Here is a 26894-nt window from a genome sequence, read left to right on the forward strand (position 1 = left end):
CTTGGGCTTCTCAGGCATCATTCAGGCCTTCAGCACCAGTGACCACTGGATGACATCTTTGAGGAAAACAATAAGAGGAAAGGGGGACATTTGCAGCCCTCCTCACTCATTCCGGCAGAGACAGGGATCTGGGAGGAGCCAAGCCAGCATCCAGGAGAGGCCCAGGGACTGGTGCTTTCAGGGCGCCCCCTCCTGGAGGAAGGTGAGGCACAGCTTGGGGAAATGCCTCCTTCCTGCTTTCAAGTCAGAGCCCCAGAGACAGAAAGAGAATTGCAGTTCACCTACATGCTCCAGAAAGACAACGCATTGCTTGTCTTCCTGCCCGAGACCCATCAATTCTATCTGCTTGAAAAGCAGACTGTAAACTAGGGGCAGACAGAGAAGTTTACCTCCTGCATTTCTTCCATCTTCTCTAGCAAAGAGGCTGGTATTCAGGATGGGAAATGTAGATAAACATCATAAAAAGAGAATTAATATCCAAACAAGGCAAGGAGATCAAATCTGGCCCCATAAATTAGGTTGTATTTCTAGGCCAGAGCAAATTGAGCCATGGCCTCAGTTGGACAAATGAAGTGGATATTCCACTGACAGAGCTGCTGCAGGTCACTTGAAGCACTGTGGAAACAAGAAATGGACAAAGGTCCAAGTTTTTAAAAGGTGAAGAGGCTGGATTCTAAAAATTAGCAGCGTGGCGATCTTGAAGACAACCTTTGGCCAAGTTCTAGAATAAATTTGTCAAACTGATGGCTTGAGAGCATTTGGAGGAAAATGATGGTGACTTAGGAACCACAATGGTTCACCAGGGTGAGCCAAGGCAGGGAAGCTGGGTGTCTGTGTTGGTAAGTGGGTGCCCCATGCATAGAAGCAGGGCCTAAGCTGGCATCATGTCACCTACTAGGGGCAGATGGCAAACTTGCCCCGGGTAACTCAGAGCAGGCTGGACAGAAAGGGAGGTTCCTGGTGCATCTATGGCCATGGCCCTTGTCTCTGGTACCCTCCTGTTGAAGATTTTTATCAAGAACTTCTCAAAGGTGGGAAACATAGAAGCTGATTTTAAAATGTGCTGATGACCTGAAACTGGCCCGGAGGATGAGATGAAGGATAATACATTCAAAATCCAAAGACATCTCCCCAGAAAAGTTCTCATTCTAGACACAGAACTGTGGGAGTCCCCCTGCCTAACCCCACCCTCACCCGTGCCACAGTGGAAGTACAGAGATTCAACAGCTTCCCTTCTAGAGCCCCAGAATCTGCACCCCTTTTGGGACGGGGGATATTGGAAGATCTCTGGAAACTGTGAAATTGTTTATCTGGAAGTTGTTAGTCAGGTGATTGATGGGTCAGCTGGTTGGTTAAGTGGTTGGTTTCGGTGATCCTGTCCTCCCTGACCCCCATATGTTTGATGTGGTAAAGCGATAAGCACACTTTGGGGTGCCAGGCTCTTTTGAGAATCTGATGGAAGCTCTGAATCTATTCTCCAGGAGAAATAGCCATAGACATGAAATAGTGCTGACCACAGTCCCCTGTAGCCCATCAGATAACCTCTTAGGATACCATAGATTTCTAATAGCCAGTCCCTGCCAGGCAACCCACCTGGAAGTCGTTGCACCTCAGCATGACTTGGTCCGTTCCTTCCTTCCTGCAGGAATAAGGACAGTGATCTCACAGCCTACAGTGTCTGGAGTGGGTTAAATAGTCTTCTCCCCAAATTTGCATCCACCCAGAACCTGTGAACATGGCCTTATTTGGAATAGGGTCTTTGCAGGTGTAATCAAGTTAAAATGGGTCATACTGGATTCATACTGGTCCTAAATCCAATATGATTGGCATCCTTAGAAGAGGAAAGAAATTTGGACACAGACACAAAACATAGAGAGAGAGTACCACTTAGGGATAGAAACGGAGACTGGAGCGACTCAGCTACAACTAAAGAAAGCCAAGAATTGCTGGGAAACACCGGAAGCTAGGAAGGGGCAAGGAAAGAACCCCCACTGGAGACTTTAGAGAGAATGTGGCCCTGTCAAAACCTTGATTTCTGACTTTCAGCCTCCAGAACCATAAGAGAACAGATCCATGTTGCTCTAAGCCACCCAGTTTGTGGTATTTTGGTATGGCAGCCCTGGGAAACTAAGACTGTGCCCGAAGGAGCCTGAGCTGAGGATGCAGGTCCCCAGGGGGTTTCCACGAGCCCAGTGGGCCCACGTCTAGGCTTCCACCCCTCCCTCACCCCAACCACCTTTTGTGGGGTCCTGCTGGTCCTTCTGTCCACCTGAGCCACTGCCATCAGACAGCCCTGAGTTTTGCCTACGAGAGGGTTACAGGCTAGTTGAAGAGAAGTTAAAAATCCCAGCACATCCATCAAAATAAGTTTTATTACAGCCTGCCAGTTTAGACTAATGACTAATTTACTGTATAAAATACCAGCAGTGTATTTTTTATTTTGTTAATTAATTATCTCAAACAAAGGTGAAATTTATAAAAGTGTCCAGAAATGGTGTGTATTGCAAAATCGCCTTGCAGCAGGAGATGAAATTATTACTAACACAGGATCAAGTTATTACTGTATTGACTTAGTTACTTTATGACTTTGTAATGGATTTCTTCATTATTTTCTCGGGATTGTGGCATTCTGATTGCATTAAAGTCTGTTAATCTATGCAAATATCATTAGGCACCACTAATAACTGCAGCAAGCTTCCTCCATTCCAGGGACTGTGCTAAGTACCTGGCCTGCCCAGGTCACTTCCGGTGGCAGGGAGGAAAGTCAGGCAGGAGGAAGTTCTCCTGGGACACCCTCTCTGCCCACAGTCTTCCCAAGGCTGAATGAGTGGGCACTTCTGTGGGGTGGTTTGAGGGCCCTAGGAAGGTCTCCTTGCCCTGAGCCATCTCACGTCTTCCCCCACTTGCCCCCAGTGTCACCATAATCCTCCCAAATGTCCCCCAAATGTCACCATAATCCTCCACCTCTTTGGATTAAGGCTTTGGAGAGTCTTGTTAAAATGCATCTGTACTGGAATGAAAAATTCATTGATGCAGTATCCACCATTAGTGCCTAGAACTGACAAGGTGTTCAGTGGGAGTGTCGTGGTCCATTTGGGCTGCTATAACAAAAATACCATAAACCAGGTAGCTTATCAACAATAGAAATCGATTTCTCGCAGTTCTGGAGGCCAGAATGTCCAAGATTAAGATGCCAGCAGATTCCATATCTGGTGAGAACATCTCGCTGTAATTGCACGTGGTGGAAAAGAGGTGAACAAACCCTCAGGCCTCTTTTTTTTTTTTTTTTTTTTTTTTTAATAATGGTGCTAATCGCATTCACCAGGACTCTGTCCTGATGATTCAATCACCCCCCAAAAGCTACTTCTCTTAATACCATCACCTTGGGGGTTAGAATTTCAGCATGTAAATTTTGGGAGGGCACACACATCCAGACCACAGCAGAGAACATAGGCCTTACTGTGCTGGGACAAGGAACTGGTCAGTTTCATGAGGGTTAGAAAGAGGCTGAATCTGATTATGGGTGTAGTAGAGTTGGCCAAACTCAGATGTTCTAAGGGACACCTGTGGACCCTGGAGACTTAGGAGGGATGTCCCCAATGTGGTGGGACAGAGGAGGCTGATCTGTAGGGGGAACCACCCTGTGAGCAGCCACTGAAAGGATTCTAAAAATCGAAAGGATTCTAAAAACCCATGGCCTCATGCCCAGGCCCTCAGGTCAGCCCTGTGGCAGGCCTGATCATCCCATTCTCTAGCTGAGGAGAGAGAACAGGCTGGACACCTGCCCCAATCACAGGGCTGGTGGGAAACCAAATCCAAGCCTCCAGCTGCTAAATCCAAGGGATTTTCACATTTTATGTTTGTTGAAGGCAGACCCTGACCACAACAGGGTGTGGGGTGGAAAGAGATGCGTCTGTGGATCCAGGCTCCCTGCCCAACCTTAAACTTTCTGACATGCACCCTCCTCTTGAGTCCATGGGTTACAGTCACTATTTATTCTCACAGTGCTTCCCGAGCTTGTGTTGTGAGGCAGGGATCACACTAGGGCCTCCCAGCAGTGTAAAGACGCACAACTCCCATCCTCACATCAACAGAAATGCCGACTCATGTTCACAACTGAGAATTGCTGGGTGTGGTGGCTCACGCCTGTAATCCCAGCACTTTGGGAGGCCAAGGTGGGCGGATCACTTGAGGTTGGGAGTTCGAAACCAGCCTGACCAACATGGAGAAACTCCATCTCTACTAAAAGTGCAAAATTAGCCAGACATCGTGGCACATGCCCGTAATCCCAGCTACTCAGGAGGCTGAGGCAGGAGAATTGCTTGAATCCGGGAGGCAGAGGTTGCAGTGAGCCGAGATCATGCCGTTGCACTCAGCCTGGACAACAAGAGCAAGCAAAACTCCACCTCAAAAAAAACCCTGAAAATTGTCGTGGATCATGTTGTAGTGGAGGCTGAAGAGGCTGATGGAGAAAGACGGACAGGAGGAGGAGAAGAGGGGAAGACACAGCTCTCAGTCTAGGCCTACAAGCGATCATTTTCACTCTCCTGGTTATTACTATCTTGGTCGAATCAAAGGATAAATTTGAGGATTAGGCCCAGAGTGGGGCGGAAACCAGGCCCAGTTTGTAGTTTGAGGTGAGTTTACTAACTTTAAGTCTGGGGCGGTCCCTGCTTCCCTCCTGCTACGATCCTTCCCTCTAGATAGGTGATGTGTGCTCTTGCGGGTGAGATGTGCCAGGCCTGGAATTCAGCTGCGGTGCTTTCTCCTGCTCCAGCTCCTGCTGCCCTTCTTGGATCAGCATTTCCAGACTTCTCAAGGTTAAGGAGCCATTTTTAACATCAAAAATTCATCAGTGCCCCCCTTGACAGATGTTTTACTTCGAGTATCCATTGTTTGAGAGAATGCAAAATGACAAAATTCCACCTTGAATTCAGCAATGCTTTTAAATGGATTTGTATTTTTAAAATCACAATAGCATCTAGATGCATTTGAAAAATAGTCACATATACCCGTGGATGAAGCTTTCTGATGCAGTCAGCGGGCAAAGCTTGAGGTACCTGGGATACACGTTCAGGGGGCTCCACTGCCCTGGGCCACCCAGCTGCTGTGCATGGAGAGGGAAGGAGAGTAGGGGCTGGCAGGGAACATCCCCTCCAGACAAGCCACCTTCTTTGGCCTCCCCAGCTCAGCACCGTCACCACCCACCTCCCAGACACCAGGCTGCCTTCAATTCCCCAGCATCAAGCCCTCTCCCAGCCGTGGCCCTCCATGCTACCTCCTCCACTTCTCTTCCATTCTCAGGCACTCCAGGCCTAAAAGCTTATCAGGTCCTTTTGATCACAAAGGACATTTTCTGGCAAAATCAGTCATGTGGAGGTGACCAGAGCCACCACAGTTCAAAAGCTTCCCTGAAGAGGGCAATGCCCAGTCTGCAGGCGTGGAACCCAAAAGATGAAACTCCAGGGCCGTGTAATACTCCATGTCACACAACAGAGAAGGCGGTGCAGCCACCAGAGATACCCGGTCCAGCCCCACCTGTGCCACTTACTGCCTGGGGGAGCTTCCACCAGTTTCTTAGCTTCTCTGAGCCTCAGTTAACTCATCTATCAAACAGGGCTCTCATCATATTTCTATTGGAGCATGGTAGTGAGAAGTGGACAGGACGTGTGCAGATGGCCAGCTGGCACAGAGCCCACTGTCAGGACGTCCAAAGGGCAGCTGACAGCGTCCCTGATAGCAGAGCCTGGCTGTGGGGGAAGGGAAGTGGGGGGATGAACTGGGGTGTACCAGCTAGCAAGTGAGGGCCTTCACCTGCTTCGTTCGCTCCCAGACCACCTGCTCCCGGCAGAGCAGCCCCACAGTGCTTGTCATCCTCAGGTCCCCCCTGGAGACTTGTGGGTAGGAGGGCCATGTCTTGATTTTCAAAATACAATTATCCTTGAGCACTTGAGCTGAGTAATGAAGCTCTTTGCATTCTGTCCTCTGAGCTCCCCCCACGCTTCCATCCTTCTCCCTACCCTTCCCTAGAGAGGCCGCACAGCCTGACCTCAGTGCCCTGTGGCCTCAGCCATGAGGACACTGCAGCATGGAAAACTCTTCCTGCTCCACCGTGTACTGCCCAGTGTACCAGCCCCCATCCCCTCCCACCCCAGGATCCCCCATCATGGTCCGCCCTCCACAGCTGGGCCACTCAGGCCCTAATTTGGAAGCACTTTTCCTGAAGGATCAAGTCTACTTCCTGCATCTCCTGACACAGTCCCTGGTGCATAGTTTGTTGGATACTGACTGCCAGACTGAGTAGTGAATAGCAGGAGAGGTCCAGGGCAGCCCCAGAGCTGGCATACAGGTTTCTGAGACAGAAGATTCTCTTGTGCCACTCTGTAAAAGGAATTTCACGGTAACCAAATATTGCTACCCTGAAGAGGCAATATTCCTGTTCTCTGCAGAGAACAGGCTCCTCTGCTGTTAGCAATGCCAGTCACATACCAACAGATGATATGTTGCCACCCTTCAAAATAGTTTGTTCACTCAAGAAAGCGAACTCTCCCCCTCACGATCTCATTAGTCATTAGAAAGAATCAAGGCTTGTGCAGCCCTTCCGGGTGCCCAGAGCCGCCTGCCCTCCTGAGCCCAGCAGGGCCTCATGACCATCCTCTGGTGAGCAGGGCAGGGGGATGCCTTCTGCGTGGTAGATGAGAGCTGGAGAGCTGGGCCACCTGGTTCAAAGCCTGGCTCTGCTGTGAATTAGCTCGGGGACCCCCAGCAAGTTGGTTGCCAAGCCTCTCTGTGCCTTCGTTTCCTCATCTGTAGAATGGGGAACAGTGGTGCCTGCTTCATAAGGTTAAAATGCTCTGAGCTGTGCTTGAGCCATGGTGTGTGCTGCCATCATCCTCTCTGAGGGCATGGTCTTTGACAGACAGAATGAACGCATGGAGCTCTGCATAAACCATGTGGGCCGACACCTGCCGTCTCACTGCAGGGGCTTAGGAGCAGTGCTCCCTTAGTTGCAGGCACCTATATGGGAGATATCCCTCCATGTGGGAAGGGAGGACCTCATTGGGTGCAGTAGAGGCTTGAGAGGTCATTTCAGCCTGCCAGTAGGTTCAGGAAAATGTCAAAGAGAATCTTCAGGTGTCCACAGTAAACCAACCCAATTGCAACCTATGTTAACTGCAAACCCATTGGCAAATGTGGAGACTCAGGGACCTGGGTTGAAAGAGAAGCTGGTTCAAGATAGGTCTTGAGCAGAGCAGCTTTCTTGTTCTTTTGAGAGTCAGCACCCCAGCAGGTGTGGGTAGTCGTGACTGGTTTTCTGACGTTTGCATTTAAACCTCATTACCTGAAGTCCTCAGAAGCATCCTGGCCACCCATCCATCCACATTTACCTATTGCTATTTATGTGTCATCCATCATAAATCTATCTGCTTTCTGCAATCATTTTTCTCTCATCTCTGTATCTATCTATCATCTAACATTTAATCTGGATATCTAGCATCTATTAATCACGTCTACCATCCATCCATCTCTATGTCTATCTGCAGTCCATTATCAGTCATGAGTTAATACACCGTGTACTTAAGCATGGGCCCTCTGAGTTCCTTGGCAGTGGGCAGCAGGGAATCCAGGAGGGCCATGGTGGCTGGAACAAAGTGGGATAGAAAGGAACCCGGAGGCCTGAGAAACAGGGGCCTGGGATTCCCCACTCAGAGCAGGGCTGGCTGGTGGAAGGAGGGGGAAGGGGCACAAGGGAAGAGAGAGGAGGAAGAGGGAGCTTGCAAAGCCCTCAGGAGCTAAGTCGAGTGCTGACCTAGAGAAGTCCCCTCACCTGAAACTAGTTCAATAGCTTTACAGGGTGATTCCTGAGCAATGGGAAAGACGGCCAGGCTCAGGCGGGTGTCAGGGCATAGAAAGTGGGTGCTGCCGGCCCTGCACCAACAGTGCCCAGAATTTTGCAGCCTGAAGAGTTCTAGCCCAGCAGGCAGGTGGAGGGCCAGGGACGCAGTGCCTGAGGAGAGACGAGCAGCCTGGAGAACACCAATCACATCGCATCCCTTCCCTACCCTGACTGCATGTTGGTATCACCTGAGAAGCTTTAAAAAACCAAAACCAGAAATACTGACATCTGGGCTCTGGACCAGTCCCTCAAATCCGTATCTCAGGGGCCAACCCGAGTCACCTGGATTGTTGAAAGCCTCCAGGTGATTTCCATGGCAACCAGGGCTAAGGACCTCTGTCCCATGAGATCCAAGCCACCTGCTGCTCATCCCTGAAGGGCTGTCCTAAGGGTGCAGGGGTAGCCGCTGGTGCTACAGGGCAGGACTTGGGCTCTGGAGGTACATAAGACAACGTTCTTCTGGGCTCCCTCCTGGGTCTCGCAGGGAGGCCAGCAGGCCTTCTGCAGGTGATTAGGAAGCATCATTCCTGCAGCTGGGTGGTAGTGGAGGAGGCTGGGCCAGGTGGCCTCTGAAGACCCACTCCCAACCCAGGGTCACTAGAGGTTCTCGGCACAGTGTTCAGGTGTGGGGAATGGGTGTGGTGGCTGCAGCTGCCAGGTCAGTCTCTCTTGATTCCAGTGTGATTCCTCCCGGGTTAGACAAGTAACGAAGACGCTGAGGCCTTGCACCTCCCCAGGAAGATGGCCAGTGGGCTGGTAGGCAGCTTCTCCACCGCTGTCCATCCACAGAAAGCCAAGCTCCACTGTCAATATTAAACATTGACTGTGGGTCAGAGGGGCAGGGGGTTTGCACGGCTTCTCCCAGCACTGAGTTCTTCATTGTGTCTCTGGCGGTGGCGGGAGGCACCGGGGAAACCCATGCCCACCCACCCTCTCTGTGTGGCTGTGGAAATTTGGGTCACAGCTGGGAGGATTTGAGGCCCCATGAGGGTCAGCCTGTGGCTAGTGCTGGAAGGTCTGTGGCCAGGTGGTCTGCAGGCAGTGACCACTGCCCCACACACAGCCTTATCACTGTGCAGCTCTGCGCCCAGCTAACGAGCCCCCGCTCCGTGGTTAATAGAGACAAACAGCTCTAAGCAGGTCTTTTATTTCTTCCCCAGCATTTGTGGCCACCTGGAGTAGATTCTTTGCCCTGTCAATGAGATGCTTTTAACACCATTCCTTGGCTTCTCCTCTTATTGCCCCTCCTGCCCTGTAGACCACCCTGTCCTCCTCCTCCCCTGCAGAAACCTCCCCCCACCCTTGCTGGAATAGCCCTGCTTTGTCTGTCTCCTTGAAAGCTGAGGACAAACTGGCCATAATTTATGCTCCCGCGTGATATAAAGGAAAAAAGGGCCCCATTATGTTATAAATTATCTTGCGATGGGTGAAATGCAGGAGAGTGTGCCAGACGCCAGCGGAAACCCCATTAGACAACAGAGTTCGGCTGCGAAAAGTCCCCACAGAACTCCGGGGCCGTCTGTCGCGTGCCGTGCGCCTGGTAAGGATAATGTAGCAGATCAAATGTATAATCAGTTACCTGGTGAGACGGCTGCACGCCACCATCCCAGCAAAAGGTGACTTCTACATAGAGCCACCGTGGTGTCCCAGGCTCCTGCTGAAAGGCCTGACTCAGACTCATAGGGCAAGGGTCTGAAGGCCAGAGAGGGAGGCAGCAAGGGGGCAGGTGGGGACAGTTCCCTCACCTGTGCTGAATCCCAAGGCTCAGCTTCTCTAGACTCAGGGTCCCTAGGCCAGCTCATCTCCTCTCAGAGCACAAGAGATGAGAGTGAAGGAGCCATTCCTGGCCCCCTTGTGAAGGTGGCAACAGACCCCAGGTTCTGGCTCTGGTTCTGCAAACATGCTGCCAGGCCCCCAAAGGCACCCCTACAAACCCCATTCTCAGGAGCCACACCTCTGCCCAGAGCAAGCCTCAGGGGCTAGGGAGGGGCTTCCAGGATGGAGGGGGTAATGCAGTTAGAGGAGATTCTGCCAGCAGGGCAGACTTCCTGTGTGATGACAAGAGAGGACATTTTCAGCCCACATTCAAGGGAGGGGAAGGCCAGAGGACTCAAAAGGAAAAAGCTTTACCTCCTGGAGCACCTAGGGGACTTCAAGCCAGCCAGGCTGTGATCAGAGGGATGGGCAGCACTGGGGAGGGATTGTGAGGCCTAAATGGGACCGTGGGCAATGGGGAATCCCATGAGTCCACTCCCTTGCAGCTAGCAGCAGGCTATGGGTGCCCCGCCCACTCACCCCTTGGGGCTCTCAACCAAAGCCCTAGCCCTCAAAAAGCAATGTGGTTATTGGGCATTTTGCCAGTGGTCTGTGCAGAGATGGAGGGGTGGAAAGGGAAGAGAGAGAGTGAGAGCTCCAAGCGGTACCCTCTTCTGCCCGGGAAAAGGAAGACACCCAAAGCTCAGCTTGGTCCAGACCACCTGGGGCTGAGTCCTGGCTTCACCAGTGACTGGGTGTGAGTTCTTGGGAAAGACAATTAACTTCTCCGTGCCTCTGTTTCTTCGTCTGAACAGTGGAAATAATCAAATACCTGCCATACCTGTAAAGTGCTGCTCTCAGTGTCTGGATCATAGTGACTGGGAGCAAAATGAGAACCACTGTGGTTCTTCTTGTTCTCACAGCCACCACCTGGAGGAGCAAGTCAGCGCTGCAGACATGGGCAGGGCACCTCAAGCCCGGGGGAAGGAGGTGGAGTTGACTGGGCTGGGCAGCGCTGGCTGGGGCGGCAGGGCTTCTGTGATGTGGGAGTTGGGTCCTGCAGGCTCTTTATCATGTAGGGCCTGGGTGATATTGCACTGGGCCACAGGAGCAGCCATGGATGCCATGGATGAGGAACCAGATGGAGCCAAGGGAGGGCATGGTGCGCTGTGAGGCCAGGCACAGGCGAGAAGAATGGGCCCGGGGTTGCAGGCCCAGGCCTTCCAGAGGTCAGAGGAGAGGGGCCAGGCTTAGATCAGGGTGGGTGGGAGAGGAGGAAGGGGGATGTGTGTGTGTGTATGTGCATTGGGGTGTGTGTCTGTGTTATGTGTGTATGCTGAGGTGTGTGTTGGTGTATCTGTGTGTGTGTGTATGTGCATCTGTGTGTGTATGTTGGCGTGCATCTGCATGTATGTGTTTGTGTACGTGTTGGAGTGTATGGGTGTGTGTATCTGTGTGTGTATGTGTATCTATGTGTTGAGGGATGGCTGCTGGTGTGCATATTGGTGTGTGTATGTTAGTGTGTGTGTCTATGTATGTGTTGGGGTGTGTGTCTATGTGTGTTGGTGTGTGTGTGTTGGGTGTGTGTGCATGTTGGATGGTTGGATTTGTGTGTTGGGATGTGAGTTGGTTGTGTGTCTATGTATGTTGGGGTATGTATGTGTATATGTGTGTATGTTGGGTGTGTGTGCGTGTTGGGGTGTGTAGCTATGTGTTGATGTGTGTGTATGTGTATGTGTGTGTTGGGTGTGTGGGGGTGTTGTGTGTGTTGAGGTGTGTGTCTATTTGGTGTGTGTATGTGTATGTATGTGTGTTAGGGTGTATGTTGCTGTATGTGTGTATGTTGGGGTATTGCACTGGTGTGTGTTGGTGTGTGTATGTTGGGGTATATGCATTGCTGTGTATTGGTATGTGTATTGCATGTGTGTCTTTGTGTGTGTATGTTGGGGGTAATGCATTGCTGTGTATGTGTGTGTGTGTTGAGGTATATGCTTTGGTGTATGTTGGGGTGTGTGTGTATGTTGGGGTATATCTGTTGGTGCATGTATTAGTGTGTGTGTGTGCTGGGGTATATGTGTGCCACGTGTATTGGGGGGTGTATGTTGGGTATATGTGTGGTACATGTATTGGGGTGTGTGTGTGTGTTGGAGTATACATGTGGTGCATGTATTGGGGTGTATGTGTGTGTGTTGGGGTATATGTGTGGTGCGTTTATTGGGGGGTGTGTGTGTGTTGGGGTATATGTGTGGTGCATGTATTTGTGTGTGTGTGTGTGTGTGTGTGTGTGTGTGTGTTGGGGTATATGTGTGGTGTATTGTGTGTGTTGGGGTATATGTGTGGTGCATGTATTGGGGTGTGTATGTTTGTATGTTGGGGTGTATGTGTGGTGTATTGTGTGTGTGTGTTGGGGTATATGTGTGGTGCATATATTTGTGTGTGTGTGTGTTGGAGTATATGTGTGGCGCATGTATTGGGGGTGTGTGTGTGTGTGTTGGAGTATATGCATGGTGTGTATTGGTGTGTGTGTGTTGGAGTATATGTGTGGTGCGTGTATTGGTGTGTGTGTGTGTTGGGGTATATGTGTGGTGCGTGTATTGGTGTGTGTGTGTTGGGGTATATGTGTGGTGTGTGTATTAGGGTGTGTGTGTGTGTTGGAGTGTATGTGTGGTGCGTGTATTGGTGTGTGTGTGTTGGGGTATATGTGTGGTGCGTGTATTGGTGTGTGTGTGTTGGGGTATATGTGTGGTGCGTGTATTAGGGTGTGTGTGTGTTGGGGTATATGTGTGGTGTGTGTATTAGGGTGTGTGTGTGTTGGAGTGTATGTGTGGTGCGTGTATTGGTGTGTGTGTGTGTTGGGGTATATGTGTGGTATGTGTAGTAGGGTGTGTGTGTGTGTGTTGGAGTGTATGTGTGATGCGTGTATTGAGGTGTGTGTGTATGTTGGGGCATATGCGTGGTGCATATACTGGTGTGTGTTTCTCCTCCCTTCTACCACACACCCTTTCACACTCCCTGCTTTTGCACATGCTGTTCCTTGGCCCGCAATGCCCACCCCTTGCCTCTCCCACAATGCAAACCCTGCCCATGGATCATTCCGGGTCCAGCAAAAGCCTTTTAGGTCTTTCTCAGCCCTTCATACCCACAGGGCTCATCAGTCCATGCGCTGTGCCCGCACTATGTCCAGTACCTACTCATCTCTAGGGAACACTCATTTCCTGCCTTCTGAAGATTCCTGAAGGTCAGCTCCTTGTCCCATGCACCCATCACCATGCCAGGTTTATAGCAGCCCCACCCCCAATGCTCATTTAGCAAATGGATTCATTTATTCATGGCAATGTGTATTTATTGAGCATCTACTACATGCCAGGCCATTTAGGAACTGGACCTTGCTGCATGAATGAACGAACATGGACATCTCATTCATGGAGGAAAAAGGTCAGGGGGCATGGAGTATGGGTGCCTGTGTAGCCCCTTACATGGTATTACTGGACTTGGCTTGGTCTCAGAGTGAGGGGGAGACCACAGGGTTTCAGCAGGGTTTCAGCAGGGGAGAAACAGGGTCTGCCCTGGATTTTAACACCCCCCTCTGCTGTTCTCTGGAGAGCAGACAGCAGGGGCTTGGGTGGGTGTCAGCATCGAGGAGGTAACCGTCGTGCTTGGGTGGCTCCAACCTCGGGGGAGAAGGAGGAGGGATGGCGGACCCTGAAGTATCTGGAAGGCAGTGCTGGCTGAAGGAGTGCAAGTGACAGGGACTCCAATCTCCTGCCTCTTCCACCCCAACATCAAACAGAGCCAGGCCCGGAGGGAACCAAGCAGATGAAGGCCAGCACTGCCTCCTGGGGGCGGGGCAGAGCCGGTGAGGGTCTTCATTTGCATCCCATTGGAGGCCCCCAAACACGTCCTGATCCCAGCAGCCTTTGATCTGTTCTGATGTCTCCTTCGGCCTTCTTCCCAAGCAGGAAGGCTTTTATCCTCAGAGTCGGCTCCCAGCCCAGCTGTGCCCCGCTCTGGCTCTGACACAGTGTGCTGGAGGGAAGGGGAGTGCATCGCTCTCCACTGGCTCAGGCTCAGAGCCCTCCTGAGACCTGGCCCGTGGTGACCCTGTGTCCCAGGTGAAGGGACTGGCTCTTGGGAGGATGGCCAACCTGGTCACATAGCTGCAGGTTCTTGACTCTGGTGTGGACAGTGGTGCTGGAAACTGTCTACGCCGACCCGATTGGGGGTAATTGCTGGGTTCTCAGCCTCCAAGAAGGGGGGTGCAGACCCCTGTCCCTATCCACTGCATCCCTACTTAGAGGGCAGTTCTGCTACTGTATGCTGCCCCCTGGGGCAGTGAGGTGGCTCTACAAGGGCTGGCAAAGAGGAAGAAAAGGAAGCCTCTGGGTTTTGGGGTGGAGTGGTCAGGCAACCTCGAAAACTGCACAGATGTAGATTCAGATGAGTCGCTCGTCCCTTAGGAACCATGGGTACTTGACAGATCTGGGGATTGGGAGAATTCGTGGAAATGGCATGTAGGGATGCTCAGTACCTTTGGGGGAAATGTCTGTTTTTGCACAACCCATGTAGACCTCCTGGAGGCTGGAGAGCATCTCAGTGGTTCTCAAAATGTTGCTTTCTTCCCTGACTGACCTGGGCTGGCATGACTTTGCTCAGTTCGATGTCCCTGGGGGTCCTCTCTACACTCCCGGGTGTGGGAGTGGGTGTCACCCTCCTGCCAACGGGGGTCCCCATGGGTGAGCAGTAGTAATGGTTAGAACATTCACAATAGCTGGCACTTATTGAGCCTTTTCTCTGTGCCACGCACGTGCTAAAAACCTCATTTAATTCCGGACCCGCCTGGGGGGTTATATGCCTTGCCTGAGCCTGCACAGTCAAAATGTGGTAGAACCAGGATTTGACAAACAGCCTCAGTTATTATCTGGAGGACACCCTTGGCCCGGCCCTCCTGTTGAGTCAGGTGCGTCTCCCTGTCCCTTGCTGCTGAAGGTCCTCCCTGATCCACAGGTAAAGTTAGAGAGGGGGCATGTCCTTCACCCTCAGAGTCACTGCCTGTGGGCCCAGAGAGAGTAGAAGATGATCCTGGAATCCAGGAGGCAAACTGGCGGGGCCACTGCATGGGACGACCCTGGACTCCAGCCTCGGCCTGGCAGCTGAGGAGCAGATTCATGGGGTGCTCTGGCCTCCAGGCTCTTGCCCAGTCCCTGTCACTCCCCAAGACCCAAGGCTCCAAAGCAGGAAAGAGACCTCCAGCTCTGTCATCATGAATATCTGGCATTTTTTCTGCAACCCCAAACTCCTGGCTTTGAGCTTCCAGGTCTTCTAGCAGCCTCTCTGCCCATCCCACCAGCCACTAGACCTAAAAGCCATGTACTCCCCACCCTGGTCCTTGACCCTAGGGTTCTCCCCAGCTCAGTAACCGCCCCCCCTCCCAATCTTCCCTCAGCAGCTGGAGGGAAGAGAATAGTAAACATCTACTGCGGTAATAAAAGGCATTAACCATCTGAACACTTGCCCACAGTGCCCCTGCAACCGTCTATCCTTAAGCAAGAAATATTGTTTAATGCTGATGGTAATGAGTGAATCAAATTGTGAAGATTAAACCGGAATTTGAGCATTAGCGCCAGGATGCTGGCATTTGGCGAGTCAAGTGATACTGCTGTTACCTCCCTCCTCACCACTCAGGGTCGCGCTCACCCTGCCCAGCCAGCAAGATGCTCCCCACGTGGCTAGGGTGGGGCAGTAGAGAAGGCACAGCCCTGAAACATCCCCCTTAGGGGTTTGTCCTAATCCTGAGACTCCACTGAGGGTGCCCTGGGTTCTCCTTTTAAAATACAAATCCTTTCAGCCTGAGCCCCATCCCGCCCTGACACCCTGAATAGAGTGAACTCAGGAGTTTTCGTCTCCCTCATGGAGGGATCCATGGGAGGATGCAAGAGATTCTGGCAACCAGATTCCACTGTCTTTTCATAAGCACCTATCACTTCCCCGGGTGTCACCCAGTGCTTTTTATAGGTTGTGAACCAGAGCTCAGAGTTAGACTGGGGTTTCAGGAAAATTAAAAAGAGTCCTGAAGTCAAAGGAATGGGTGATGTATGCGTTGGTGGAAAGGAGAGCAGGCAGGAGGCAGCTGAAGAAGCAAAGTCACGCCTCCTCAGAGTCCCCTTCTTGCAAAGCTGCCACAGGCAGGGACCACTTGGAGCAGGTGAAAAGGACAGTCAAAAGCATCCCTCCACCTCTCCGCCTTTGCTGAAATTCTAGTGTGGGCCTGTAGTCCCTGCATATGTCCCATGCACATCATAACTCCAGCCCACCTCCTCCTGGAAGCCATCAGGGTGTAGCTAGTTCCTCCTTCCCCATCCAACCTCTTCTGGCCTGCATCCCAGAGTTACTGGATGTGTTTATCAGGCCTTTGTTCTCTCACTAGGGGCTCCAATGCAGAGGCTCTGGGCCCACAGACCAAAGACTCTGGATTCTCCAGGGATCTCAGAGCCATGCACAACTATTTCTCCCCAACCCGTTAAAAGAGAAAACCCAGAAGCGCTCTCGAAACTCATCTCAGATCCTCTGTTCTGACAATTCCCAGGCACACAGTGAGTGCTCACTCATTGCTCACTGAAGGGGTGGCCATAGGAGAGACCCAAAGTATGTCAGGGGTTTTGTCCAGCCCCTCCTGAGGTGGCTGTAAGCACCTTCACCTGACACAGAACCGGGGGCTTCTCCTGTCCACAATTTTATCGTCTTCCCCCAGCCCCAGCTCCTGCACAGGTGGGGTGGTGAGCATAGACTCTGCCTACTCCCCCATGATGGTTAGACATCTGGGGACAGAGAGCCAAGCTGCCCTCTCTGGGTCCAGGCAGGGCTTGGATGAGCACCCACCTCCTGTTGCCCAGCCCTTTGGGGAGTCACACTCCTGTTCCACAGAACCCCAGATACTCCCTCACACCTGCAGGCACAGACATGATTTAAAAGAGCAGACTGCAGCAGCAAGGGCTTTGTGATCATGAAATCAAGGAACCCCGTGAGGCTGGGTTGAGTCCAGGCTCCAGCTATGGGCAACCTCCTGTGCATCCTGGGGCTCCTTCTCCGCCCCACCTTCCTCATCTGAAAAAGCATGAAACCCTTGGTATTATCCGGGGTCCTGCCCAGTTCTGCCACTCGATGGCCTTGTTCTTCCAGGTGCAAGGACAGCAGTTCTTGGGGCCACAGTGTGGCAGCCCTGCTGGCCTTTGTCTTGTTTGGGCACTTGTGTATTGTGGATGGCCTGTCTCTCCACCCGGATGCCAGCTCCGATGAGCAGCTTCGTCTCTCTCGTTTACCGCTGTAGACGCAATGCTTGGAACAGTGTCTGGCACAGAGAAGGCGCTCAGTGAACAGCTGTTGAGAGACTGTAGAATATGCTTCCCTTGCTCTGCCCCTTGACCAGGAGGAACCCATGAGACCTCCGTCCCCTCAGCCTAGGTCAGCAGATTTTGTTGTGCTCAGTTTCCAACTCCCAGGGCTGAGCCTCTGACCTGAGCTGGGCTCTGTCAAGAGAATTCTGGGCTCCCAGTGCCAGCCTCCAGTTGCTCATCACATCTCTGGGCCCCCAGGGGTCTCAGTGACCTCTCAGTCACTCTTCAGCCCATCCCCTCACTAACTCTGAGGCCACTCCTTGCCTCACCACTTTGGCCCAGTCCAGCAGCACCTGCCTGAACATCTCTTCAGAGGGGCAGTTCCCCAATACCCCAACTACAGGAAGCAACGGCCTCAGGGCTGAGGGCTCACCTGAACAGGGGGGCCACCAGAGCCTCTCCATTACCAGGGGTCCCAGCTCAGGCAGCTGGGCAGCGATCAGGGCCTGCTCTGCCTGTACCAGGAATCAGGGGCTGTGTGGATGGAGAAGGGTGGGCACGGGCTGGGAAAACTGAGTCATTCTCCAAGACTTGCAAAATTGGCATCAGACCCAAGACACCAGCCAAATGGTAGCATTGGTTATGTGATACAGCCTGAGACAGTGCCTCAGGAAAGTGGCCAAAACGGAGGTGGGCAGAGGGGGTGGGAGACAGGGAGATGTCATCCATCTCAGCTGGTCAGCCACAGCCTCAGAATCTAGTCCAACCTGTTGCTTCAAGTGTGCTCCCCATCGTGAAATGTGGATCCTCTGACTTCTCTCACCCTCTTTGACCTCTGCCCCCTCACAGTAGGGGTGACCCTCCAGGCCAAAGCAAGGCAGGGCAAATGAAGGGCAAACAGCACTGCATTTCCTCTTCCTCCTGCATGGAGAAACCCAAGTAGGGGCCATTGCCATGGTAATGACCTCTTGGCAGGCACTGGGACCCTAGCCACCACCATGAGAGAAGCATCTAACCATACCCATTTCATAGATCCCAAAACTCAGGTGTGGAGCAGGGGAGCCGGAGTGGGAGTCAGTGGGCCTGGCCCTGAAGAAGGTCCACGGGTGAACTCAAAGTCCCTTCAGCCCCTGGTCTGAGAGACAAGCCTTAGAATCACTCGTATAAGTCACAATACCCAACCGGAGGATGGTGCAAACTGAACGCATTTGAGGATCCCAGAAGCAGACATTTGAGTTGGGTGTGGTCAATCCACGACTACCTGGAGGAAGTGGGTCTGAAGCTGGGTTTCTTTGGTATCTTGCAGCCCTCCAGAAAGGTAAGGGTGGCTGTAGTTTCCCTGGGGAAATCCAGATGGGGAGGAAGAGGGGAGCCTGGCCGCTTATATGTTTAGAAAGGCCTCGAGAAGGAGGCGCTTAACTGAGAACTGCACAGTAAAGGGAGATTTCAGGGGAGGGGAACGAGGAATTAGGAAAAAACAAAAAAACCCAAAACCGGCAAAAAAGGAAGTGGCTGGATAGAAAGGCACATGTGGATGAATTTTAATGCAATCAGAAAGCTGTCATGGCAATAATAAAGGAATGCATTCAGACGTCAGGAGAGGCGAAGGCGAGGAGCTGCGGTCTCCGAATGTAAATCAAGCTTGGGCAGAGGAGGTGCCTTCCCTTTCTTTCCTTTTTCTGTCCAAGTGAGGAAGTGGAATTTTTAGCAAGAGGGCCAGGGATTAGCAGGGGCGGGGTTCCATTTCTAAGTCTTTCTAGAAACCCTATTCAATTGAGCCTTTAAAAGGCACTAAAGGTTGAGGGGGAGGTAGGGGGAACACTGGGGGCTGTGCCTGGAGGGAAGAGTTTTAATTACTCCACAAAAGAAGGAAAAGCTCCCATTTCACTTCCAGTAAATTGCTGTTGCTGCTTCCAGGAGTCAAACATAAGGGCTCCCCAGTCTGTCCTCTGTCTCTGTCATCTTTCCCCCCAGCCCTCTTCTCCCAGCTCTTTGCCTCTAATTCTCTTGTCTATGTTTCCTGTCATTTTCTCTCCCCCGCTCCCTTTCTGCGATGAATTCTATCTCCTCCCATCCCACTTCAGCTTTTCTCTTCCATCCTCCCTCTCTCTCTCCCTTCTCCTTGTGCCCCAGAGCCTGGAGCTGGAGGAGGGGGGCGGGTAAGGCTGCACGCGGAACCTCGGAGATGGGGTGGGAGTGTGCCCCAAAGTCTTGCCAAGCCAAAGGAGCCAGAAGAGCAGCTTGAGGCAGGAAGTGGGGCTGGGGCTCTGGGGTCCAGAGCTTTAGCTGAGGCTCACCCTGTTGGAGGGCCAGCTGGTGTTTTCTGACCCACAGCTGGTAACAGGGACCAGCAACTGTGCCCTACAGGTTGTGGAAGGAACTGGGACCCGGCACCATGTCATCATGGAGAACTGGCCCAGTGTTGAGTGCATCTGGACTGAGTAGTACCAGCAGGGCAGAAGGCAGGAGGACTCTGCAGGTGGCTTGTGGAGCACAGGGGCCTGGAAGCTTCCTCTGCTTTGCTTCAGAACCCGGGACAGCCCCTCAGCTCTAAGCGAACTCCCCTGGCAATTTGGGCAAGGTGGGGGTTCTCTGAGAGAGAAGGTAATAACCACCTTGGATACAGAAGGACACAGGGTCTTTGAGTGCCCATGTGTTCAGAGGAAACCATGAACACATGGCCATTTGCAGTTTTGGGGTCTGCATTTCTGCAGCTTTGGCTGTGTGTCAATCATGTAATCATCCACAAACATCTAGTGAATGCCTGCTGAGTGCAGCCACCCCTGGGACTCTGTTCCAGTTCCTATGGCTGCATACCAATTTAGCCCGAAACTGAGTGGTGTAAAACAACCATTTATTTTGCTCATGGATTCCGTGGGTCAGGAATTCACAGGGCACAGCATGGAAGGCCTGTCTCTGCTCCAGGATGTCTGGGCCTCAGCTGGAAAATTCAAAGCCTGGGAGCTGGAATTATCTGAGGACCCATTCATTCACATGTCTGGTGGTTGATGTTGGCTGTCAGCTGGGGCCTCAGTTCCTTTCCATGGGGACTCTTCTGCATGGGCTAATTGGGGGTTCACAGCATGGTGGCTGGCTTCCACAGATCTAACAGCCCCCCAAAACAGAGCCAAGTGGAAGCTGATCTCTTTTATGACCCAACCTCAGAAGTCACCTGGCATCACTTCTGCCATTCTTTATTTGTTAGAGCAGTCACAAGCCCCACCGAGATTCAAGGGGAAGGAATACGCCCCCCAACTCTCAGTGAGAGGAGTGGCAGTCACACTGAAGTAGCCGCATGTGGGCTGGGGGTGCCTTCTGCAGTCATTCACCAGCTGCTGCAGGTCGATACTGAGCACACAGTGCCTTGTCTCCCTGAGCACACAGCATGGGGCCAACAAAGCACTTGGTACTCGCCCCAGGTGTGTGGGGGCTGCTCCCTGAGCACACAGCATGGGGTCAACAAAGCACTTGGTACTCACCCCAGGTGTGTGGGGGCTGCTGAGGTATCTTCAGGAACAGGTGCCCCCAAAGTGCCCAGGGTCGAATTTTGCAGCGTGAAGAAATAAGAAGAGCCAGAACGAGGAAGGGGTATCCAGATGGAGGAAAAAAATATGTGAGATACCAAGGAGGTGTGCCCTGGGATGGCACAGGGCGGGCAGTCACTCATTTTTTATTCCCCTCATCACTGAATGGAGGGCCTCCTATGCTCCAGGCACTGCTGCTTCAGCAGAGAGACCTGGTCTCTTTCCCCTGTGAGCATCCCAGGGAATGGATGGGAAAGGAGAGCTATACGGAAAACCGCAAAGCAAAGCAGTCATTGTCCTTTGACATTCTGGCCAAAGGGATGGGGGGCTGAAACAGAGTAAGGGAGGGGTAAGCAGGAGCATGGGTGAGGAGGCAATACTTAAACTGAGATCTAAAAGAAGAGAAGGACTGGACCTTGTGATGAGTGCGCTCCAGGCAGGGGAACAGCATCTGCAAAGGCCCGACGGCAGACCTGCCAGTTGTAATTCATTTTGGTGCCTGTGGAGGATAGCGCGTGAGAGGAGGGAGGAGGGGAACGCAGGCTGCCCGTGTGCTCTAGTGAGGAGCCAGCCCAGGGCTCTGCTCCTCAGGGTGCAGCCTGCCCTGCAGGCGGGGAGAGGCCGAGTCGCTGCGATCCAGCTCCTGCCTGCCACAGCTCTCCCCGCACCTGTCCCGCGGCTGTGCGCTGCTACCCCACCCACTTCTCCCCCTCGCCCCTCCCGCTCCGACTAAGCCCTGCTCCCGTACCCCTCCCCGCACTCCTCCCCCGCCGGCTCCGAGCCCCAGCCCCGCCTCCCCGGCTCCTCCCTTTCCCTGCCGCCCTCCCCCTCCGGCCGTGCCCTGCTCCCGCGCAGCCCGGTCCCTGGCCCGGGTAAGCATCTCCTAATTTTGTTCTAGAAGATAGAAAACTCTTCGTGGGCATGCTCAACAAGCAACAGTCCGAGGACGACGTCCGCCGCCTCTTCGAGGCCTTCGGGAACATCGAGGAGTGCACCATCCTGCGCGGGCCCGACGGCAACAGCAAGGGTGCGCGGGGCGGGGCCGGGAGGGATGCCCGGGAGGGAGGGGCGAGGCGGAGGGAGACCTGAGGGCGCCTCTGAGTCTCCCGGGCCGTCGCCGTCTGTTTCTGGGCTTCTTGGTGTCTCTTTCTCAATCTCTGCCTCATCCGTCTGCGTTCACCTGGGATGCGCCCTCTCCTCCCGGCCCCTCCCTGGCCCTGCTTCTGGGTCCCAGCTCGGCCTCTCGCGTCCCCGCAGGGTGCGCCTTTGTGAAGTACTCCTCCCACGCCGAGGCGCAGGCAGCCATCAACGCGCTACACGGCAGCCAGACCATGCCGGTGAGTGCTGGCCCCTTGGGGCGGGGGCTAGGGCAGCGGCGGGCCGCGACCCCAGCACCCGCCACGCCCCGCCGGCAGTCCAGTCTCCCCAAGAGACAGGAAAGCATGACCCTTATCCCCGGGTCTCAGACAAGGACGTGGAGGCCCAGGGATGTTAAGGAACTGGCCTGAGGTTACCCAGGTAGAAAATGCCCGCGGTGGGGTTCACACCTCATTCCCCTGGGCAAGCACCGATGCCGCCCTCTCCAAAGAGCCGCGAGGAGCGGGCGGGGTGGGCGCAGGCCAGGGGCACCGACAGCTGCGGGCGGAGGCTCTGGAGCAGGTGGGTCTCACGCGCCGCCCCGGCCGCAGGGAGCCTCGTCCAGTCTGGTGGTCAAGTTCGCCGACACCGACAAGGAGCGCACGATGCGGCGAATGCAGCAGATGGCTGGCCAGATGGGCATGTTCAACCCCATGGCCATCCCGTTCGGGGCCTACGGCGCCTACGCTCAGGCAGTAAGTGGCAGCGCGAACGGGCAGCAGTTCTCAAGCTCACTCCCCTGGGAGCCCCAGAGAGCAGAACACATAACCGAAAATTCTGCTCTATCCCTCGCCCTTTCCCTCCAGAGTGAGGAGGGGCCGGGAATGAACCCATGAACCCGGGGAGTGTAACTTCAGAAGGGTTTGAAAGAAGGCTGGCCCAGTTGGGGTGGCTGCCAGGAAGAGGTGGGTTGCTGTCTTGGTTCTAAGGGGCAGAGCTGAGAGAGGCCCCACAGAAACGTGGGTTACCCTGAGCCTTTTCCCCTCAGCCAGATCAACGTTGAACCCCGAGAAGCACAGATGAGAGGGGGAGGTTCAGGTCATTGGTTGCAAACAACCCCCACTCCATGAAACGGGACTTCAGGCCTTCTGGTCTCTCCTGGCAGGGCTCCTGTGAGGCGCCCTAAACCCCTACACACCCACATTTCCGATATCCCCTCAGGCCTCTGGCCCACCTACTTCTTTATTCCACATGCGGACCCACTCTGTCAGCCTCTCTTGGAGCTGCCTCCAGACTGGTAACCACAGCCCCCATGTGGGTGGCACTGAGGCCAGCCACGGTTCTGGGTCTGAAAATGCAGGCTTACGTCACTGCTGCAGCACTGTCCGCCTTGGCCACATTCTGCAGCCTCCCCTGTCTGCACTCACCTTTGTGACAACACTAGGAGTGCCTGGGGTTCTATTCATAATTCTCCTGTCACTTCTACCAATAGACTCCAAATTAAAACCGTTCTGGACAGAAACCTGTGCTACGTTAAGTTTTGTAGAGGCTCATTCCGCATGTCTCTAGTGCTTTGGATGTCACTTCCCCACGAATGACAGGCCGTACACGGGGCTGACTAGCACCCACAGAACCAGCCTCTTTCCCTGTCCCTAACAACAACTTTAGAGTTCCAAAGACCCTAGCATTACTTTTAAACATAGTCATCTCTCAGGGCGGTGGACTCTAATAGCTGTTGAGGTACAGGGCAAGAATGGAGAGGCATCAGGGCTTTCTGGAGTGGGAGACTGCCTGGGGTGTCTGGGGCGCAGAGCCTGGGAGGTTGGTCTCCAGGAGCTGAGGCCCCTGTCGGGGAGGGATGCCCCCTGGAAGCACGTGATATTTTTTCCACTCCCTCTGCCCCAGCTGATGCAGCAGCAAGCGGCCCTGATGGCATCAGTCGCACAGGGCGGCTACCTGAACCCCATGGCTGCCTTCGCTGCCGCCCAGATGCAGCAGATGGCGGCCCTCAACATGAATGGCCTGGCGGCCGCACCTATGACCCCAACCTCAGGTGAGCTGGCAGGTGCCAACACAGGGTCTGGCCTGGTGGGAGAACAGCTGGCCCCAGGCTGGGACCTAATTTCAGCTATCAGCGGACCATTCTGTGGCAAAAGCACATAGTGTCTGGGCCCAAGAGACCTTGCCTTCTGGCAGTTTGTCTCAAAAATGTTCTAATCCCTGAAGATCCAAGGGAAGATGAGATGTGGGACCCATGCAGTCTAGGGTGTGATTTCAGGGTGGGGTGGCTTTCTCTCAAGCTGTTTAACCTTATCAGGAAACAATGTGTCTTGATCTCTACTAACAATAGAGACCTGGAAAGAAATTGACATGAAGACATCTCCCTACAGTGTCTATGAGGAAAAGAGCCTTGGCCATTCTGTGGCCTTGTTCAGTCCCTGACCCAAGCACAGAAGGAACCCATTTGGGTATTGCTTTTTTTTTTTTTTTTTTTCCATTTCCCTTTAACGCAACCTAGACTCACTGGCTTTTTCTAAGACAACTATGCAACAAGCTAGAGAGAACCACAAGAGTTATCAAGGGGCAGGAGTTTGGAAATGACCCAGCTCACAAATCATGTTTTTGATTGAATCTTCGCTATTGTCCGTTCCAGTGAGTCTCAACTGTTGCAGTTATGCCCCCGAATCCCCAGGACATCTGGCAATGTCTGGAGACATTTTTGATTGTCACAACTGGTAGTGGGGATTGCTACTGAAATCTAGTGGGTAGAGGCCAGGGATATTGCTATACATCCTGCGGTGCACAGGACAGCCACCACAAGGAACTATCTGGCCCCAGATGGTAATAGTGTCAAAGTTGAGACACTCTAGTCTAGTTTTAAGGGCTGGTCCTGCACCCCAGGCTCTCATTCACTGAGATTCCTTGGCTCTCTGTGCCTAGGCCACAGCAGCAACTTTCCTAACATCGGAGAGATGTTCCTTTCCCAGCTGAAAGCCACAAAAGACTGCCATCTATGGGCTCAACTTGAACACTACCCTTCACCTCTGATCCCCAACTTCAAGGGATACACATGAGCCCAGGCAGTGGGCCAGCCTCAGGTCCATGTTCTCAGAGGGACCCTGCTTCCTACGTGAGAGGAAGGCCCTTTCCAGCCTCTGGGCTTTCAGTACAATCACCATAATATCCACATCTCAGGTTCCACCCACCTGGCATAGGAAGGACACAGGATATTGTCATTTGACCCCAACTTTATTCTCACCATCATGACCACTACATTGCTTCAACTGGAGGAGGCCAAGGTGTCTTCTTTGTGTACGAGCTAGAGCTGAGTCTGGGCTGTATAACAACCTCTCTGCCTCAGTACAAGAGAATGCCAGAATTAAGACCTACTCCATCTGAGCAGAAAAACTTCTTCCTGGAGAGGCATATCAGCTCCCCAGTGACCAAGTAAAGACCAGCTCATCCAGCCTTAGCTGGAGAGAGTAACAGCACTGAAAAAGACTTAAGGAGGGCCAGGTATGGTGGCTCATGCCTGTAATCCCAGCATTTTGGGAGGCCGAGGCAGGTGGATCACTTGAGGTCAGGAGTTCAAGACCAGCCTGGCCCACATGGCAAAACCCCAACCCTACTAAAAAATACAAAAGTTAGTTGGGCCTAGTGGTGCATGCTGGTAGTCCTAGCTACCTGGGAGGCTGAGGCAGGAGAATTGATTGAACCCAGGAGGTGAAGGTTGCAGTGAGCTGAGGTTGCACCTGTACTCCAGCAACCTGGGCAACAGAGCAAGACAAAAAAAAAAAAGGACTGAAGGAAGACCAAGTGTGATTACAGTCAAGGGCATTGAGAGTAGTCTATGTGCTGTCTAAGGACAAGCGATCAGGGTCAGAGAAATCTTCTTTAGGCAGGTGGAATTTGGACTCTGCCTTAAAGGATGGATACAACTGGAATAGGTGAAGTCACTTCATATAGGGAGATAAGCCAAGGCATGGGTCATAGATAAGATTGAGCTGGTATGTGAGGTCCAAGTCTATCCACATGTCCTTGGAAACAGTTGAGTGGAGCTTTATGGGTGGGCCTTCCTCACCTTTGTTCTGCTTGCCTCCCCTCCTCCTTCACCCTTCCATATCCCTGGAATATCCCAGGTGGCAGCACCCCTCCGGGCATCACTGCACCAGCCGTGCCTAGCATCCCGTCCCCCATTGGGGTGAATGGCTTCACCGGCCTCCCCCCACAGGCCAATGGGCAACCTGCTGCAGAAGCTGTGTTCGCCAATGGCATCCACCCCTACCCAGGTAAGCACATCTGTTAGCACTTATTTCCCTATGCAGCACATTCTTTATCCATGCTGTCCCTGCCCTTGCTGTTATAACAAGATGTGGCTCCTGCCCTCTGTCCATTCCTTGATGAAACCCCAAGTGTGATCAGAGAGGGCCAGCCTCCCATCTTCCTTCAGGGAACCTGTGATGGAAGAAATGAGACCCAAATCCTACCCTTGGAGATGTGTCATTCTGATCTGGGAGACAGAATCCCATTCCAGATGCTCCCTTAGGAAAGAAAGGAGACTGGGTGCAGTTGTACAACCATGTAGAGAGACCAGTAAGTGCAAAATAATTGAGTGTCAATTTAACCTACAAGAAGTAAGGGGATAGAAACTAGAAGAACAATCAGGGGTAGTGTTAAGTAGGAAAATACTTTTTGGGAAGGAGTGGAGGGAGGTACAACGATTGGCAGTCTGTCTAGTACAGACCAGTCGAATCCCTTGCTGCACGCAAAAGCGCGATTAGCACCCTGGACAGCTCAGCACCACAGACAGCCCAGCACCTTGGACAGCTCCTGGACTCTTACCAAAAAGTCTGCCACACAGAAAGATCCAGGAGTCCTGCTCCTGATTAACTTTGTTCCTCAAACTTAGCCGTCCTCACAGGGTGAGAGTGTCCAGTTTACCTGAAGCAGCTCTTCTCCCTAGTGTGGAGAATGGGCTGCTATCAGGGCAGGGAAGCTGGGCCCAAAGCCCTGTAGTAGACTACAAGGGCAACGTGCTCCAGATGTGGAGAGTGCTGCCCTACTTCCTGGAGGGCAGAGGATGAGGTTAGAGTCCCCGTAAGTATCAGTAAGTACTCAGTTTGTGCTTGGAAAGGGGGGCCCAAGAAGGAGGGCAGGACATGGACCTATCACCTGGGAAGTCAGAGTCCATTGGGAACACAATCTAAGTCTGCAGAAAGATGAGACAATAAGGCAGAATTAAGTTTGATCAAGAGTGAGTGTTCTCAGACTTGAAATGCTAAAGATCCCAATGAATGGAGAGTTCTGTAG

General features: G+C 52.9%; 1 protein-coding gene and 1 long non-coding RNA gene across 51 annotated transcripts in view; one reads left to right on the top strand and one right to left on the bottom strand.

The window, feature by feature from the left end:
* Window positions 1-26894, top strand: part of CELF4 (CUGBP Elav-like family member 4) — a 321563-nt gene that overhangs the window by 267692 nt on the left and 26977 nt on the right. For 26 of the 50 annotated variants that reach the window (XR_006693956.3, XR_006693958.3, XR_006693984.3 and 23 more), the window contains exons 4-8: window positions 21406-21534; window positions 21765-21844; window positions 22196-22339; window positions 23490-23637; window positions 25724-25873. Coding sequence is in view for 28 of the 50 variants with exons in the window: in XM_065534268.2 (XP_065390340.1) it covers window positions 21406-21534; window positions 21765-21844; window positions 22196-22339; window positions 23490-23637; window positions 25724-25873 (651 nt within the window). In the remaining 22 variants the exon portion in view is untranslated. The remainder of the gene's footprint in view (window positions 1-21405; window positions 21535-21764; window positions 21845-22195; window positions 22340-23489; window positions 23638-25723; window positions 25874-26894) is intronic. The other 24 variants (XR_006693957.3, XR_006693964.3, XR_006693978.3 and 21 more) reach the window with 1 other exon arrangement.
* On the bottom strand, window positions 20162-22190 carry LOC135968308 (uncharacterized). Its single transcript, XR_010582973.1, has 4 exons — window positions 22055-22190; window positions 20923-21006; window positions 20394-20490; window positions 20162-20331 (listed from the first exon to the last, which is right to left on the bottom strand). It is a non-coding gene; the product is annotated as an uncharacterized lncRNA (long non-coding RNA).

This window comes from Macaca fascicularis, chromosome 18, assembly GCF_037993035.2.
Source record: "Macaca fascicularis isolate 582-1 chromosome 18, T2T-MFA8v1.1".
NCBI lineage: Eukaryota > Metazoa > Chordata > Mammalia > Primates > Cercopithecidae > Macaca > Macaca fascicularis.